This window comes from Taudactylus pleione, unplaced genomic scaffold (assembly GCF_031769625.1).
Source record: "Taudactylus pleione unplaced genomic scaffold, aTauple2 ptg000512l, whole genome shotgun sequence".
Taxonomy (NCBI): Eukaryota; Metazoa; Chordata; class Amphibia; order Anura; family Myobatrachidae; genus Taudactylus; species Taudactylus pleione.
The window spans coordinates 2,897,245-2,913,784 of NW_028284914.1; the positions used below are offsets into that span (position 1 = coordinate 2,897,245).

At 47.2% G+C, this 16,540-nt stretch overlaps 1 protein-coding gene across 1 annotated transcript in view; it reads right to left on the bottom strand.

Annotated features, from left to right (window-relative positions):
- Positions 1 to 16,540, bottom strand: part of PLXND1 (plexin D1) — a 158,872-nt gene that overhangs the window by 93,624 nt on the left and 48,708 nt on the right. The window contains exon 2 of the mRNA XM_088450238.1: positions 15,133 to 15,309. Within this exon, the coding sequence (XP_088306364.1) occupies positions 15,133 to 15,309 (177 nt within the window). The remainder of the gene's footprint in view (positions 1 to 15,132; positions 15,310 to 16,540) is intronic.

The following is a 16,540-nucleotide window of genomic DNA, read 5'->3' on the forward strand; positions in this document are numbered from 1 at the left end:
GCCCCTACTAGGGCGTTGCCCCAGCCTGCCATCCCCCATTCCCCGGGTGTCCCACAATTATTGCAGACTCCCCCGGGGTCTCAGCCTGTTGGTCCCTATGCGGGGTTGCCAATGTATATTTAGTCCACCCCTGTGGCACAGCCGGCTGTGGTGCCGTTTCATGCTCCTGTGACAGCCCCTCCACCCTGGGTGGATGCGCTTTCCCACACTGTCCAAGATTTGGCAACAGCATCTTCGGCTTTTCAGTCGATGTTGCGTAGTGACGTGCCCTCCAGGGCGTCTAAACGCTCAGTCATGGCACAGGCTGCGCATCTTTCGGATTCTGAGGGGTCCTCGGATGATGGTGAGGTGCAGGATGACTCAGCCTCAGATGCCTCAGTCCAGGAGGTAGACACTAAGTCTTCCATCAATGTGCGGGCTCTGGTTAAGGCGGTGCGGGCCATTCTTCTGATTGAGGATGAGGCACCCGATCCCAAGTCAAGGTATCCTAGTTTTAAAAAAGCTAAGGTTACTTCTACAGCGTTCCCCTTGTCTGATCAGTTGACTGATCACATGGCGGTGGCCTGGCAGACGCCCAGTAAACGTTTCCTGCCACAGAAACGCTTGGCGTCCAATTATCCATTCCCGGAAGCGCATTGTAAGAAATGGGAAACTCCGCCTGCAGTCGATTCCCATGTAACACGCCTCATCAGGAGTGCTACTTTGCCATTGCCGTCTATATCCTCGCTGAAGGATCCTACGGACAGGAAGGTGGAGACTTGTCTAAAGTCTATTTATTCTCTCTCAGGGGCTGTAGCCCGGCCGTCCATGGCCATCTCCTGGGTGGCCAAGGCCATTGAGGGGTGGGCCAACGCCTTGGAGGACACGTTTACGGATGAATCTCCGGACGTCCAGAGGGCGTTGTTAGGACAGATGAGAGATGCCGCCTCCTACATTGGAGAAGCATCTTTGGATGCTAGCCTGTTGACCTCTAGGGTTTCGGCGGCAGCAGTGTCTGCTCGTAGATCCTTGTGGTTGCGGTCTTGGAGAGCAGACGCGGATTCAAAGAAAGGCTTGGAGGCCTTACCTTTTAATGGGGAATTACTATTTGGTCCGGACCTGGACAAAATAGTAGATACCCTGGCAAAATCCAAGTCAGCCTTCCTCCCTTCAGCTACTACACCTGCTAAGGTCCGGAGCTCGGCGTTTCGTTCCTTTCGGGTTCAGGGCAAGGCAAAGGGTCAGTCCTTCCCGAGGCAGTCCGCATCCAAGACCGCCTCAAAGCCAAAGAAGCAAGCCTGGAGTGCTAGGCGCCCTTCTTCCAAGCCAGAAGATAAGCCTTCTGCGTGATGGGACGGGCCTCCCTCTGGGGGACCCCAGAGTGGGAGGCCGACTTCTTCAATTCGCCCAGTGCTGGCACAATACCACCACGGATGCCTGGGTGCGAGAAGTGGTCTCCCAGGGGTACGCCCTGTCTTTTCGGCACAGGCCGCCTTGCCAGTTTTTTTGCACAAGTCCTTCTCAGGACAAAACCAAGGCCTTGCAGGTTCAGGAAGCCATAGAGGCCTTGCTGACGGCGGGGGTCATTATACCCGTACCACAGTCTCAACGTTGGATGGGGTATTACTCTAGGCTGTTTCTGGTGCAGAAACCCAATGGCTCTCATCGCCCCATCCTCAATTTGAAGTCCCTGAACAGGTTTCTCAGGGTTCCCAAATTCAGGATGGAAACTTTGCGTTCCATCATACTGGCGATGGAACCGGGGGATTATATGGTCTCCCTGGATATCCAGGACGCCTACCTCCATGTGCCTATAGCAACATCGCACCAACGGTTTCTGCGGTTTGCTATTCTCCACAACCACTACCAATTCAGGGCTCTACCCTTTGGTCTCTCCACGGCACCAAGGGTATTTACCAAGGTGATGGCGGTCATGGCGGCTCACCTTCGGAGCCAGGGGATACGGTTGCTACCGTATCTAGACGACCTCCTCTTGCTGGCAAGCTCCCCGGAGGTACTGATCCAGCATCTCCACCTGACGGTCGCTTGTCTACAGGCGCACGGCTGGTTGATCAACTGGAAGAAATCCTCCCTCATCCCATCACAACGGATGGTTCATTTGGGTGCCCTGCTGGACTCTCGTCAGCAACGGATTTTTCTGACTCCAGAGAAGGTCTCCTCCTTACAGCTGCGGATTCACAGTTGTCTGAGCAGTGGCAGAGTGTCGGTGCACTCAGCGATGAGAGTTTTGGGGTCCATGGTGTCGGCATTCGACATGGTGGAGTTTGCCCAGTTCCATTCCAGGCCCCTGCAGGGGCTGATTCTTTCGGAATGGAACGGATTGCCACACAGGATCCGCTCTCAGATGCTGGTGTTGTCCTCGGAGGTGCGTCTGTCCCTAGCCTGGTGGCTGCAGACAGCTCATCTCCTGGAGGGGCGCCCCTTTTGGATCCCGGAATGGGTTCTGCTCACGACAGATGCCAGTCTCCGGGGTTGGGGGGCGGTGACAGGCTCCTTGTCACCTCAGGGTCGTTGGTCGGCGGAGGAAGCGATTCTTCCCATCAACATCCTGGAACTGCGGGCAGTATACAGAGCCCTGCAGTCGTCCGGCACCGCTCTTCACGGAAGGGCCGTTCAGGTGCAGTCAGACAACGCCACCACGGTGGCGTACATCAATCACCAGGGAGGGACTCGCAGTCGAGCTGCGATGTCGGAGGTATCCCGCGTCCTGGCTTGGGCGGAGCGCTATCTTTCAGCTCTCTCGCCAGTTTTCATCCCAGGAGTCCTCAATTGGGAGGCAGACTTCCTCAGCCGTTACGATGTGCATCCCGGGGAATGGTCGCTTCATCCAGAGGTATTCCAACTACTCGTGGACAACTGGGGGCTGCCAGAGCTGGACCTGATGGCGTCCCGTCACAATCACAAGCTGCCTGTGTACGGGTCAAGGACAAGGGACGCAGGCGCAAGTCTGATAGACGCGCTGTCGGTGAAATGGCTGTTTCAACTGGCTTACTTGTTCCCTCCGATTTCTCTGCTGCCTCGGGTCCTGCGCAAGTTCAAACAGGACGGAGGCACACTGATCCTGGTGGCCCCAGCGTGGCCCAGAAGGCCGTGATACTCCGATCTGCGGAGCCTGTCCATCGACGCTCCGTACCTCCTACCTCAACGGCGGGACCTGTTGTCTCAGGGGCCCTGTCTTCACCCGGATCTGGGTCGACTATCTTTGACGGCGTGGCTCTTGAGACAGCCGTCCTGAGGTCTCGGGGCTTTTCTAGCTCCGTTATTACCACCATGCTGAGGGCGCGCAAGCCTGCTTCCGCGAGGATTTATCACAGAGTGTGGCACACTTACTTTCAGTGGTGCGAGGCCAGAAACTATGATCCCCAAGTGTTCCGGGTTTCGCGTATTCTGGCTTTCCTTCAGTCGGGTTTGGACTTAGGATTACGTCTTTCTTCACTGAAGGTACACGTGTCTGCTCTGTCGGTGTGGTTCCAGCGCAGGATCGCTGCTATGCCGGACGTACACACCTTTTTCCAGGGTGTTTTGAGAATCCAGCCTCCCTTTGTGCCACCTGTGGCCCCGTGGGATTTGGCGGTGGTTCTTCGGGCCTTACAGGGTCCTCCTTTTGAGCCCTTGGAGTCAGTGGAGCTCAAGTGGCTAACTTTTAAAACTGTTTTCCTCTTGGCAATTGCTTCTGCCAGGAGGGTTTCAGATTTGGGGGCGCTTTCTTGTCGTCCCCCTTTTCTGATTTTTCATCAGGACAGAGCGGTGCTTCGCACTCGTCCTGATTTCCTGCCTAAGGTGGTTTCCAGGTTCCACATTAATCAGGAAATTGTTGTACCAGCCTTTCAGTCACCTGATCTTTCGGCTGGGGAGACTTCCTTAGACGTTGTCCGGGCACTCCAGGTTTATGTGGACCGGACTAGTTCTGTGAGGAAGTCGGATTCTTTGTTTATCCTCTTTGATTTTCACAAGAGGGGTTGGCCTGCCAACAAACAGACTCTAGCCCGTTGGCTTCGTTCTGTTATTATTGAGGCTTATATGCAGGAGGGTTTACCTGTTCCAGCCTCTGTTAAGGCTCATTCCACTCGGTCCGTGGGCCCTTCTTGGGCTGCTAGCCGTGGCGCCTCTGCTGTTCAGCTCTGTAAGGCGGCCACCTGGTCTTCCATTCAGACCTTTTTGAGGTTCTATGCGTTTGACACCTTTACCTCTCAGGATGCATCCTTTGGGTGCCGGGTTCTCCTATCAGCACAGGAGCGTCCCCGCCCTTAGTTGGACTGCTTTGGGACATCCCCAAGGTCACCCTGTGGACCCCTATGGACCCTGAAGTAGAAAACAAGAGATATGGTAAGAACTTACCTTTGTTATCTCTGTTTCTACGAAGTCCATAGGGTCCACAGGGCACCCGCCCTGACGCACCTGGCTTCATATGGGCTCTGTGACTGGTCATCGGTTTTCCATCTCCCATTTCTGTGAGTATGGTTCTTGTGTGTTCCAGTCTTCCTTCTCTCTGTTTCATCTCCTCCTCCGGCCTGGGCTGCTTACCAACTGAGGTGCCTGTGGCTCGGGGGCGCGGTATAGGGGAGGTTGGACCCAAGTGCATCCTGGGAGCAGCTAAAAGCTTTAACTCCGTGGTGCCCGAGGATCCAGGATCCAGCTATACCCCAAGGTCACCCTGTGGACCCTATGGACTTCGTAGAAACAGAGATAACAAAGGTAAGTTCTTACCATATCTCTTGTTTTTTTGGCGGTACTCCCTGTTACCTCCCTCCAAACAGCCCTTAACTGTCAATCACTCTGCGAGTAAAAAGTCGCTGCTTGCCACTACGTTACTGGACTTTGACGCATGCGCAGTGCGGCCCGGACACGTGCAGATAGTCGATAATCGCTCAACTGCAAAAACATCTAAGAATCAGGCCCTATATAACCACAAATACTGCTGTGTTAAAGGGCATTTAGAGTATAGAAGGACAGTGCAGGAGACTGACAGGTACAGGAGAGTGCTTCAAGTACAGGAGAGTGTATAAAGTACAGTAGAGAGCATAGAGTACAGGAGAGTGTATAAAGTACAGTAGAGAGCATAGAGTACAGGAGAGTGTATAAAGTTCAGTAGAGAGCATAGAGTACAGGAGAGTGTATAAAGTACAGTAGAGAGCATAGAGTACAGGAGAGTGTATAAAGTACAGTAGAGAGCATAGAGTACAGGAGAGTGCATACAGTACAGGAGAATGCTTCAAGTACAGGAGAGTGTATAAAGTACAGTAGAGAGCATAGAGTACAGGAGAGTGTATAAAGTACAGGAGAATGCATAAAGTACAGGAGAGTGCATACAGGACAGGAGAGTATCAAGTACAGAAGAGTGCATATAATACAGGACAGTATAAAGTACAGGAGAGTGCATACAATACAGGACAGTATAAAGTACAGGAGAGTGCATACAGTACAGGAGAGTATAAAGTACAGGAGAGTGCATAAAGTACAGGAGAGTATATAAAGTACAGGAGAGTGCATAAAGTACAGGAGACTGGCAGGTACAGGAGGGTGCATAAAGTACAGGAGAGTGCATCAAGTACAGGAGAGTGCATCAAGTACAGGAGAGTGTATAAAGTACAGGAGAGTGCATACAGTGCAGGAGAGTGCATCAAGTACAGGAGAGTGCATCAAGTACAGGAGAGTGCATACAGTACAGGAGAGTGCATACAGTGCAGGAGAGTGCATAAAGTACAGGAGAGTGTATAAAGTACAGGAGAGTGTATAAAGTACAGGAGAGTGCATAAAGTACAGGAGAGTGTATAAAGTACAGGAGAGTGTATAAAGTACAGGAGAGTGCATAAAGTACAGGAGGGTGCATACAGTGCAGGAGAGTGCATCAAGTACAGGAGAGTGTATAAAGTACAGGAGAGTGTATAAAGTACAGGAGAGTGTATACAGTGCAGGAGAGTGCATACAGTACAGGAGAGTGTACAAAGTACAGGAGAGTGTATAAAGTGCAGGAGAGTGCATACAGTGCAGGAGAGTGCATACAGTACAGGAGAGTGTACAAAGTACAGGAGAGTGCATAAAGTACAGGAGAGTGCATACAGTGCAGGAGAGTGTATAAAGTACAGTAGAGAGCATAGAGTACAGGAGAGTGTATAAAGTACAGGAGAGTGCATACAGTGCAGGAGAGTGTATAAAGTACAGGAGAGTGTATAAAGTACAGGAGAGTGCATACAGTGCAGGAGAGTGTATAAAGTACAGGAGAATGCTTCAAGTACAAGAGAGTGTATAAAGTACAGTAGAGAGCATAGAGTACAGGAGAGTGTATAAAGTACAGGAGAGTGCATACAGGACAGGAGAGTATCAAGTACAGAAGAGTGCATATAATACAGGACAGTATAAAGTACAGGAGAGTGCATACAATACAGGACAGTATAAAGTACAGGAGAGTGCATACAGTACAGGAGAGTATAAAGTACAGGAGAGTGCATAAAGTACAGGAGAGTATATAAAGTACAGGAGAGTGCATAAAGTACAGGAGACTGGCAGGTACAGGAGGGTGCATAAAGTACAGGAGAGTGCATCAAGTACAGGAGAGTGCATCAAGTACAGGAGAGTGTATAAAGTACAGGAGAGTGCATACAGTGCAGGAGAGTGCATCAAGTACAGGAGAGTGCATCAAGTACAGGAGAGTGCATACAGTACAGGAGAGTGCATACAGTACAGGAGAGTGCATACAGTGCAGGAGAGTGCATAAAGTACAGGAGAGTGCATAAAGTACAGGAGAGTGTATAAAGTACAGGAGAGTGTATAAAGTACAGGAGAGTGCATAAAGTACAGGAGAGTGCATCAAGTACAGGAGAGTGTATAAAGTACAGGAGAGTGTATAAAGTACAGGAGAGTGCATAAAGTACAGGAGAGTGTATAAAGTACAGGAGAGTGCATAAAGTACAGGAGGGTGCATACAGTGCAGGAGAGTGCATCAAGTACAGGAGAGTGTATAAAGTACAGGAGAGTGTATAAAGTACAGGAGAGTGTATACAGTGCAGGAGAGTGCATACAGTACAGGAGAGTGTACAAAGTACAGGAGAGTGTATAAAGTGCAGGAGAGTGCATACAGTGCAGGAGAGTGCATACAGTACAGGAGAGTGTACAAAGTACAGGAGAGTGCATAAAGTACAGGAGAGTGCATACAGTGCAGGAGAGTGTATAAAGTACAGTAGAGAGCATAGAGTACAGGAGAGTGTATAAAGTACAGGAGAGTGCATACAGTGCAGGAGAGTGTATAAAGTACAGGAGAGTGTATAAAGTACAGGAGAGTGCATACAGTGCAGGAGAGTGTATAAAGAACAGGAGAATGCTTCAAGTACAAGAGAGTGTATAAAGTACAGTAGAGAGCATAGAGTACAGGAGAGTGTATAAAGTACAGGAGAGTGCATACAGGACAGGAGAGTATCAAGTACAGAAGAGTGCATATAATACAGGACAGTATAAAGTACAGGAGAGTGCATACAATATAAATAAATAAATTTTAAATTCTCTAATGCATAAACATGTATAGAAACACTGCATCTAATACCCAGGATGCTTGTGCTGAATATTGAGTGTGCCACTGCACCGCCTCCATGAATGCTCCTTAGAATGTAAGCTCTCACGAGCAGGGCCATCTACCCTCTTGTGCTTCTCCTTACTATAGTGTCATTTACTTCTTACTCACCACTAGGGCACCTAACACTTGGTTGCTTATGCTCTGTTGCTTATCTGGGTGATATGGTCACTAATGTAGCAATATATATTATCCATGTCCTGTATTGTATTGTTCTGTAAGTCACTTGTATACAATTTGTTTTTGTACTTTGTAAGGCGCTGCGGAACACTTGTGGCGCCATATAAATAAATGCTAATAATAATAATAATAATACAGGACAGTATAAAGTACAGGAGAGTGCATACAGTACAGGAGAGTATAAAGTACAGGAGAGTATATAAAGTACAGGAGAGTGCATAAAGTACAGGAGACTGGCAGGTACAGGAGAGTGCATAAAGTACAGGAGGGTGCATCAAGTACAGGAGAGTGTATAAAGTACAGGAGAGTGTATAAAGTACAGGAGAGTGCATACAGTGCAGGAGAGTGCATCAAGTACAGGAGAGTGCATCAAGTACAGGAGAGTGTATAAAGTACAGTAGAGAGCATAGAGTACAGGAGAGTGTATAAAGTACAGGAGAATGCATAAAGTACAGGAGAGTGCATACAGGACAGGAGAGTATCAAGTACAGAAGAGTGCATATAATACAGGACAGTATAAAGTACAGGAGAGTGCATACAATACAGGACAGTATAAAGTACAGGAGAGTGCATACAGTACAGGAGAGTATAAAGTACAGGAGAGTGCATAAAGTACAGGAGAGTATATAAAGTACAGGAGAGTGCATAAAGTACAGGAGACTGGCAGGTACAGGAGGGTGCATAAAGTACAGGAGAGTGCATCAAGTACAGGAGAGTGCATCAAGTACAGGAGAGTGTATAAAGTACAGGAGAGTGCATACAGTGCAGGAGAGTGCATCAAGTACAGGAGAGTGCATACAGTACAGGAGAGTGCATACAGTGCAGGAGAGTGCATAAAGTACAGGAGAGTGTATAAAGTACAGGAGAGTGTATAAAGTACAGGAGAGTGCATAAAGTACAGGAGAGTGTATAAAGTACAGGAGAGTGTATAAAGTACAGGAGAGTGTATAAAGTACAGGAGAGTGCATAAAGTACAGGAGGGTGCATACAGTGCAGGAGAGTGCATCAAGTACAGGAGAGTGTATAAAGTACAGGAGAGTGTATAAAGTACAGGAGAGTGTATACAGTGCAGGAGAGTGCATACAGTACAGGAGAGTGTACAAAGTACAGGAGAGTGTATAAAGTGCAGGAGAGTGCATACAGTGCAGGAGAGTGCATACAGTACAGGAGAGTGTACAAAGTACAGGAGAGTGCATAAAGTACAGGAGAGTGCATACAGTGCAGGAGAGTGTATAAAGTACAGTAGAGAGCATAGAGTACAGGAGAGTGTATAAAGTACAGGAGAGTGCATACAGTGCAGGAGAGTGTATAAAGTACAGGAGAGTGTATAAAGTACAGGAGAGTGCATACAGTGCAGGAGAGTGTATAAAGTACAGGAGAATGCTTCAAGTACAAGAGAGTGTATAAAGTACAGTAGAGAGCATAGAGTACAGGAGAGTGTATAAAGTACAGGAGAGTGCATACAGGACAGGAGAGTATCAAGTACAGAAGAGTGCATATAATACAGGACAGTATAAAGTACAGGAGAGTGCATACAATACAGGACAGTATAAAGTACAGGAGAGTGCATACAGTACAGGAGAGTATAAAGTACAGGAGAGTGCATAAAGTACAGGAGAGTATATAAAGTACAGGAGAGTGCATAAAGTACAGGAGACTGGCAGGTACAGGAGGGTGCATAAAGTACAGGAGAGTGCATCAAGTACAGGAGAGTGCATCAAGTACAGGAGAGTGTATAAAGTACAGGAGAGTGCATACAGTGCAGGAGAGTGCATCAAGTACAGGAGAGTGCATCAAGTACAGGAGAGTGCATACAGTACAGGAGAGTGCATACAGTACAGGAGAGTGCATACAGTGCAGGAGAGTGCATAAAGTACAGGAGAGTGCATAAAGTACAGGAGAGTGTATAAAGTACAGGAGAGTGTATAAAGTACAGGAGAGTGCATAAAGTACAGGAGAGTGCATCAAGTACAGGAGAGTGTATAAAGTACAGGAGAGTGTATAAAGTACAGGAGAGTGCATAAAGTACAGGAGAGTGTATAAAGTACAGGAGAGTGCATAAAGTACAGGAGGGTGCATACAGTGCAGGAGAGTGCATCAAGTACAGGAGAGTGTACAAAGTACAGGAGAGTGTATAAAGTACAGGAGAGTGTATACAGTGCAGGAGAGTGCATACAGTACAGGAGAGTGTACAAAGTACAGGAGAGTGTATAAAGTGCAGGAGAGTGCATACAGTGCAGGAGAGTGCATACAGTACAGGAGAGTGTACAAAGTACAGGAGAGTGCATAAAGTACAGGAGAGTGCATACAGTGCAGGAGAGTGTATAAAGTACAGTAGAGAGCATAGAGTAGAGGAGAGTGTATAAAGTACAGGAGAGTGCATACAGTGCAGGAGAGTGTATAAAGTACAGGAGAGTGTATAAAGTACAGGAGAGTGCATACAGTGCAGGAGAGTGTATAAAGAACAGGAGAATGCTTCAAGTACAAGAGAGTGTATAAAGTACAGTAGAGAGCATAGAGTACAGGAGAGTGTATAAAGTACAGGAGAATGCATAAAGTACAGGAGAGTGCATACAGGACAGGAGAGTATCAAGTACAGAAGAGTGCATATAATACAGGACAGTATAAAGTACAGGAGAGTGCATACAATATAAATAAATAAATTTTAAATTCTCTAATGCATAAACATGTATAGAAACACTGCATCTAATACCCAGGATGCTTGTGCTGAATATTGAGTGTGCCACTGCACCGCCTCCATGAATGCTCCTTAGAATGTAAGCTCTCACGAGCAGGGCCATCTACCCTCTTGTGCTTCTCCTTACTATAGTGTCATTTACTTCTTACTCACCACTAGGGCACCTAACACTTGGTTGCTTATGCTCTGTTGCTTATCTGGGTGATATGGTCACTAATGTAGCAATATATATTATCCATGTCCTGTATTGTATTGTTCTGTAAGTCACTTGTATACAATTTGTTTTTGTACTTTGTAAGGCGCTGCGGAACACTTGTGGCGCCATATAAATAAATGCTAATAATAATAATAATAATACAGGACAGTATAAAGTACAGGAGAGTGCATACAGTACAGGAGAGTATAAAGTACAGGAGAGTATATAAAGTACAGGAGAGTGCATAAAGTACAGGAGACTGGCAGGTACAGGAGAGTGCATAAAGTACAGGAGGGTGCATCAAGTACAGGAGAGTGTATAAAGTACAGGAGAGTGCATACAGTGCAGGAGAGTGCATCAAGTACAGGAGAGTGCATCAAGTACAGGAGAGTGTATAAAGTACAGGAGAGTGCATACAGTGCAGGAGAGTGCATCAAGTGCAGGAGAGTGCATCAAGTACAGGAGAGTGCATACAGTACAGGAGAGTGCATACAGTGCAGGAGAGTGTATAAAGTACAGGAGAGTGCATAAAGTACAGGAGAGTGCATCAAGTACAGGAGAGTGTATAAAGTACAGGAGAGTGCATCAAGTACAGGAGAGTGCATCAAGTACAGGAGAGTGTATAAAGTACAGGAGAGTGCATAAAGTACAGGAGAGTGCATCAAGTACAGGAGAGTGTATAAAGTACAGGAGAGTGCATACAGTACAGGAGAGTGTACAAAGTACAGGAGAGTGTATAAAGTACAGGAGAGTGCATACAGTGCAGGAGAGTGTATAAAGTACAGGAGAGTGCATACAGTACAGTAGAGAGCATAGAGTACAGGAGAGTGTATAAAGTACAGGAGAATGCATAAAGTACAGGAGAGTGCATACAGGACAGGAGAGTATCAAGTACAGAAGAGTGCATATAATACAGGACAGTATAAAGTACAGGAGAGTGCATACAGTAGAGGAGAGTATAAAGTACAGGAGATTGCATACAATACAGGACAGTATAAAGTACAGGAGAGTGCATACAGTACAGGAGAGTATAAAGTACAGGAGAGTATATAAAGTACAGGAGAGTGCATAAAGTACAGGAGACTGGCAGGTACAGGAGAGTGCATAAAGTACAGGAGGGTGCATAGAGTACAGGAGAGTGCATACAGTGCAGGAGAGTGCATCAAGTACAGGAGAGTGTATAAACTACAGGAGAGTGTATAAAGTACAGGAGAGTGCATAAAGTGCAGGAGAGTGCATAAAGTACAGGAGAGTACATAAAGTACAGGAGAGTACATAAAGTGCAGGAGAGTGCATAAAGTACAGGAGAGTACATAAAGTACAGGAGAGTGCATAAAGTACAGGAGAGTGTATAAAGTACAGGAGAGTGCATAAAGTGCAGGAGAGTGCATAAAGTACAGGAGAGTGCATAAAGTGCAGGAGAGTGCATAAAGTGCAGGAGAGTACATAAAGTACAGGAGAGTGTATAAAGTACAGGAGAGTGCATAAAGTACAGGAGAGTGCATAAAGTACAGGAGAGTACATAAAGTACAGGAGAGTGCATAAAGTACAGGAGAGTGTATAAAGTGCAGGAGAGTGAATAAAGTGCAGGAGAGTACATAAAGTGCAGGAGAGTGTATAAAGTACAGGAGAGTACATAAAATACAGGAGAGTACATAAAGTACAGGAGAGTGCATAAAGCGCAGGAGAGTGCATAAAGCGCAGGAGAGTGCATCAAGTACAGGAGAGTGCATAAAGCGCAGGAGAGTGCATAAAGTACAGGAGAGTGCATAAAGTACAGGAGAGTGCATAAAGTTGCTGGTAATGATGGACAGAATAGTGGTTATTCCTTACGGCTGCAGGAGAGGCACGCGCCTTTCCTGGACTGTGCACCGATCTACAAAGACAGGATTTCATTTCCACGGACAGCAGGGTGTATAAATGGGTGTATAAATGATCAGTTACGGTGGGAGGTTGGCAAAACTTGAAGGCGTCTTTATTTTTGTAGGCAGATGTTAGAGCAACGCAAATTGACCTAAAAATGACATTTATTTCTGAGCCGGATAAACCAGAATCCCAGTGACATCAATACAGACCATTGTTCCAACTACGTGCAAATAAGGCACGGGGCGTGCAAACCCGACATATTACAAGACAAAATGAAACATTCATCAGTATAAATAAGTGGAACTGTAAGACTGTAAAGTGCTTTTTGGTGACGTTTTCACTTTTCAGTCCCACTATTAACACCGATCTATCACGCACATCAGGTGTATGAGCGAGCTCAATGGGACATCTTTAGTAGATCTGCATAAATCAACCGCACCTATCCGGATGGACTGCGCAGTGAACGTCTTGCTCTTTGTAAATGAGCCCCTCTGCCTGTCTGGCACAAACATGCTAATTGAGTGTCTGGTATACAGTTTGGGGTTGTAGGAGTTTTCGCTGCCTCTTTCCTCAGCCGCACACATTTGACACCAATGGAGAGATTTATCAAATCTTGGAGAGAGATAAGGTACCAACCAATCAGCTTCTAAGTGTCATTTTTCAAACACATGGCAGTTAGAAGCTGTAACGTGGCAGTTAGAAGCTGTAACGTGACAGTTAGAAGCTGTAACGTGACAGTTAGAAGATGATTCATTGCTACTTTATCTCTCTCCTAGATTTGATAAATCCCCCCCCCAAGGCTGAGGGAAGAAGGTGGTGAGGTGCATGCATAAAGACTGATTACTGCTGTGTCTGCAGAGCTTCACAGAGAAGGTATAAAGTGATAGCAGCAAATATAGAGCTAGCGTCGCTGCTAGGTGTAAATTGTGCATATTTACAAGGTAAAGGTGAGACTGAAAATAAAAGCAGCAGTCTGGGAGATTGTACCATATACATAATAATGCAGAAAACGAGCTTTAACTCTATTCCAACAGCTCATTATACTACTACAGTGTATGACACACTGTTCAACGGAGTTATATGTCCTCTAGGATATACGGATATTATAATTCAGCAAGGAGCTGTGGGCCCGAAACACAGATTCCCCCAAGGGTTAAAGGGGCAAGATGGCAGCAGTATTTCGCTCCCCTCCGATGGAAGGATCTGGGGAGATTTGGGTGGGGGCAGCTAAATTTGGGCCATGGGACTGATTCAGACTTGCATACAAGTCCGTTGCAAGGGGACTGCGCATGCGCAGAATGGGTCTTGCGTTGCGAGATCTCTTGTAGTGCCGCCTAAGCCACAGCATGATTGACATGCTGTGGACGTTTTCGGGGCGGGAAGGCAACACTCACCGTTGTTTTAAAGCGGGGGGAGGGAGAGGTGTCGCCCCTGTATTGTAGGCATGCCAAGGAGAGGGTATGCACCTTCCAACGCAGATTTCCTGACAGTTCTAGCGTTCATTCTGAGTAAGAGGAGACGACCGGTAGGTTAATTGGCTCCCCACAAAATTGACCATAGTGTGTATGTTTGCGAGCATGTGGTAGGGAATATATTGGTTCATTCAGACCCACTCGCGAGCGGCAGTACGCTCGCAAGTGGGTCGATGTTCCCCACTGCGCATGCGCACGACGGAGGGAGCTCCGTCATGCGCATGCGCGAGACCCGACGAGCGAAGGACTTTCCTTCGCTCGGAGTGTCTCATCAAAGGGGGCGTGCTGTCGATGGTGACTGAGAGCACGCCCCCTTTGGTGGGCTTGCCAGGTCGTGCCTGCCAGACGGAGGCGTTCCCAAGGGAACGCCTACCGTCTGAAGCCGGCCCCACTGACATCACTAGTGATGTCAGTGGGAGTGATTTTGGCTCTGATAGAGCCAAAATCACTCCTGGCCTTGCGGTTGAGAAACTCAACCGCAGGCTTTTACTCACAGTTCCGATGGTCGCGATGGTCCATCATTTTGCACGCTCATATATGCTGTGGGTGGTGACCCACAGCTATACGAGCGTCCAGGAGGACGCTCCATATTAATGGAGGTGGGCCCTGATTCAGAGCGAGCGCTCTGGTCAGAGCGTCCGGCTCTGAATCAGGGCCATAGATTGTAAGCTCCACTGGGGTAGGGATAGATGTGAATGGTAAGATATTCTCTGTAAAGCGCTGCGGAATATGTGTGCGCTATACAAGTAACTGGTAATAAATAAATAAATAAATAAATTCTGTTGTCGACATGTTAAATGTCAACATTCTGAATGTGTCGACAGTTTAACCATGGCGACATAAATGTACATCAACACATCGGTTGGCGACATAACGCCATGTCGACATTAAGGTGTCGTCTTTCGGCATGTCGACCAGGTGACCGGATGCAGTCCCCACTCACTGTCATGGCGATAAACAGGCTGGAGGTATAGGTGGGCTGTGAAAAAGACTTCTTGATTACAGGCCTGCCCTGAAACCACGGAAAAGTGGGGCAGCATATTTAACCCTAGCGTATCAGTACTCTGCAGGCAGACATGGAATGCAGGATATAAAATACGTTTTTTTACATTTTTATTTATTTTTTTTAAACAGGTGTCACAGATCCCTGAATTACCTTATACAGCCGGCCGCTGGCTGTGCCCAGAAACGCCACCGTGTAGCCACTGATGCTGGACACTGCCACGGAGGTCAAACCGGGAGCCTTGAAGAGCAGCGTCGCAGACAGAGGGCGATTGATAGCTAGCGGGTGCTGGAGATGAGCCGCCCCACAATCCAACTGCTCTTCCTGCAGCTGTGAAGAATAGAGACCAGTGTAAGACAAGGGAAGTGGGGTCTAACCACCGCCGCCGAGCGGCACTCACCCACACAACACACACTTTATTATACGCCAAGGCTGGCACTATAATCTCAGGCTAGAGAAGGGTTTTCGTCACACACCACAAGGTCCCAGGGGAAGAACATTCAATCTTATCACATTTTACATCAGTTAGAGATGAAATATGAAGGTTTTTTTTTTAATCACAGCATAAATCAGTAATTTCAGCAAAAGGTCAAAGATTCAGCCATTAACCCCAACGGTGCCAGATTATAAATCACTGAGCGTGGTGTTGAATAATCATCGACTAATTGTTTCTGTCTGGAGTCTCTGGGAATAATTGCAACAAACTTGTATCTGGGATAAAGCCAAAATGCCCGACCCCCAGCACCCACTCATCCCCACCCCCTGCACTGTGACTGTTCTGCTGGGGCAAACACATAAAATGCAATATAAAAATACTCCTCTAAACAGAACCTCGGTAACATGACAGGCGCACACACTGCTCTGCAGGAATCACGCACACACTGCTCTGCAGGAATCACGCACGCTGCTCTGCATACGCAACTCTCCATATCATATGCTTCCGGACGTGTTAAACAATCTGCTATACATGAGCCACCGCCAAAGGGGTTGCCCACTGACAGATGACATGAATTTTCCTAGCTTGTAAATGCCATCCTGACACTTTCTCTCCATATATTAATCTTATCCTTCCGGCAGTGCTTTTCAACCAAGTATTTACATCATCCTGCAGAGTTTAAGCAGAAAACCCTGCGTGCATTTTTTTATTTTTATTGGATACTGTGGGTATCCCACAAAAAATTTGATAAGCTGCCTGAAGAGAAGAGTTTTCAGGGAACACTTGAAGGTTTGGAGACTAGAGGAAAGTCTTGTTATGCGAGGGAGGGCATTCCACAGAGTGGGTGCAGCCTGAAAAAAAGTAATGTAACAGTGTATGGTAGCAGAGGATGCGTGTGGATGAGAGATGCAGATCTTGTGCAGAACGGAGAGATCGGGCTGGGAGATATTCTGAGATAAGTGAAGCGATGTATGTTGCTGTGATTTGGTTAATAGCCTTATGTGTAAGTAAAACTATTTTACAGTGAATACGGTAGAGAACCGGTAACCAATGGAGGGACTGACAGAGCGGAGCAGCAGACGATGAACGTTTAGCGGGGAAGATCAATCTCGCAGCTGCATTCAA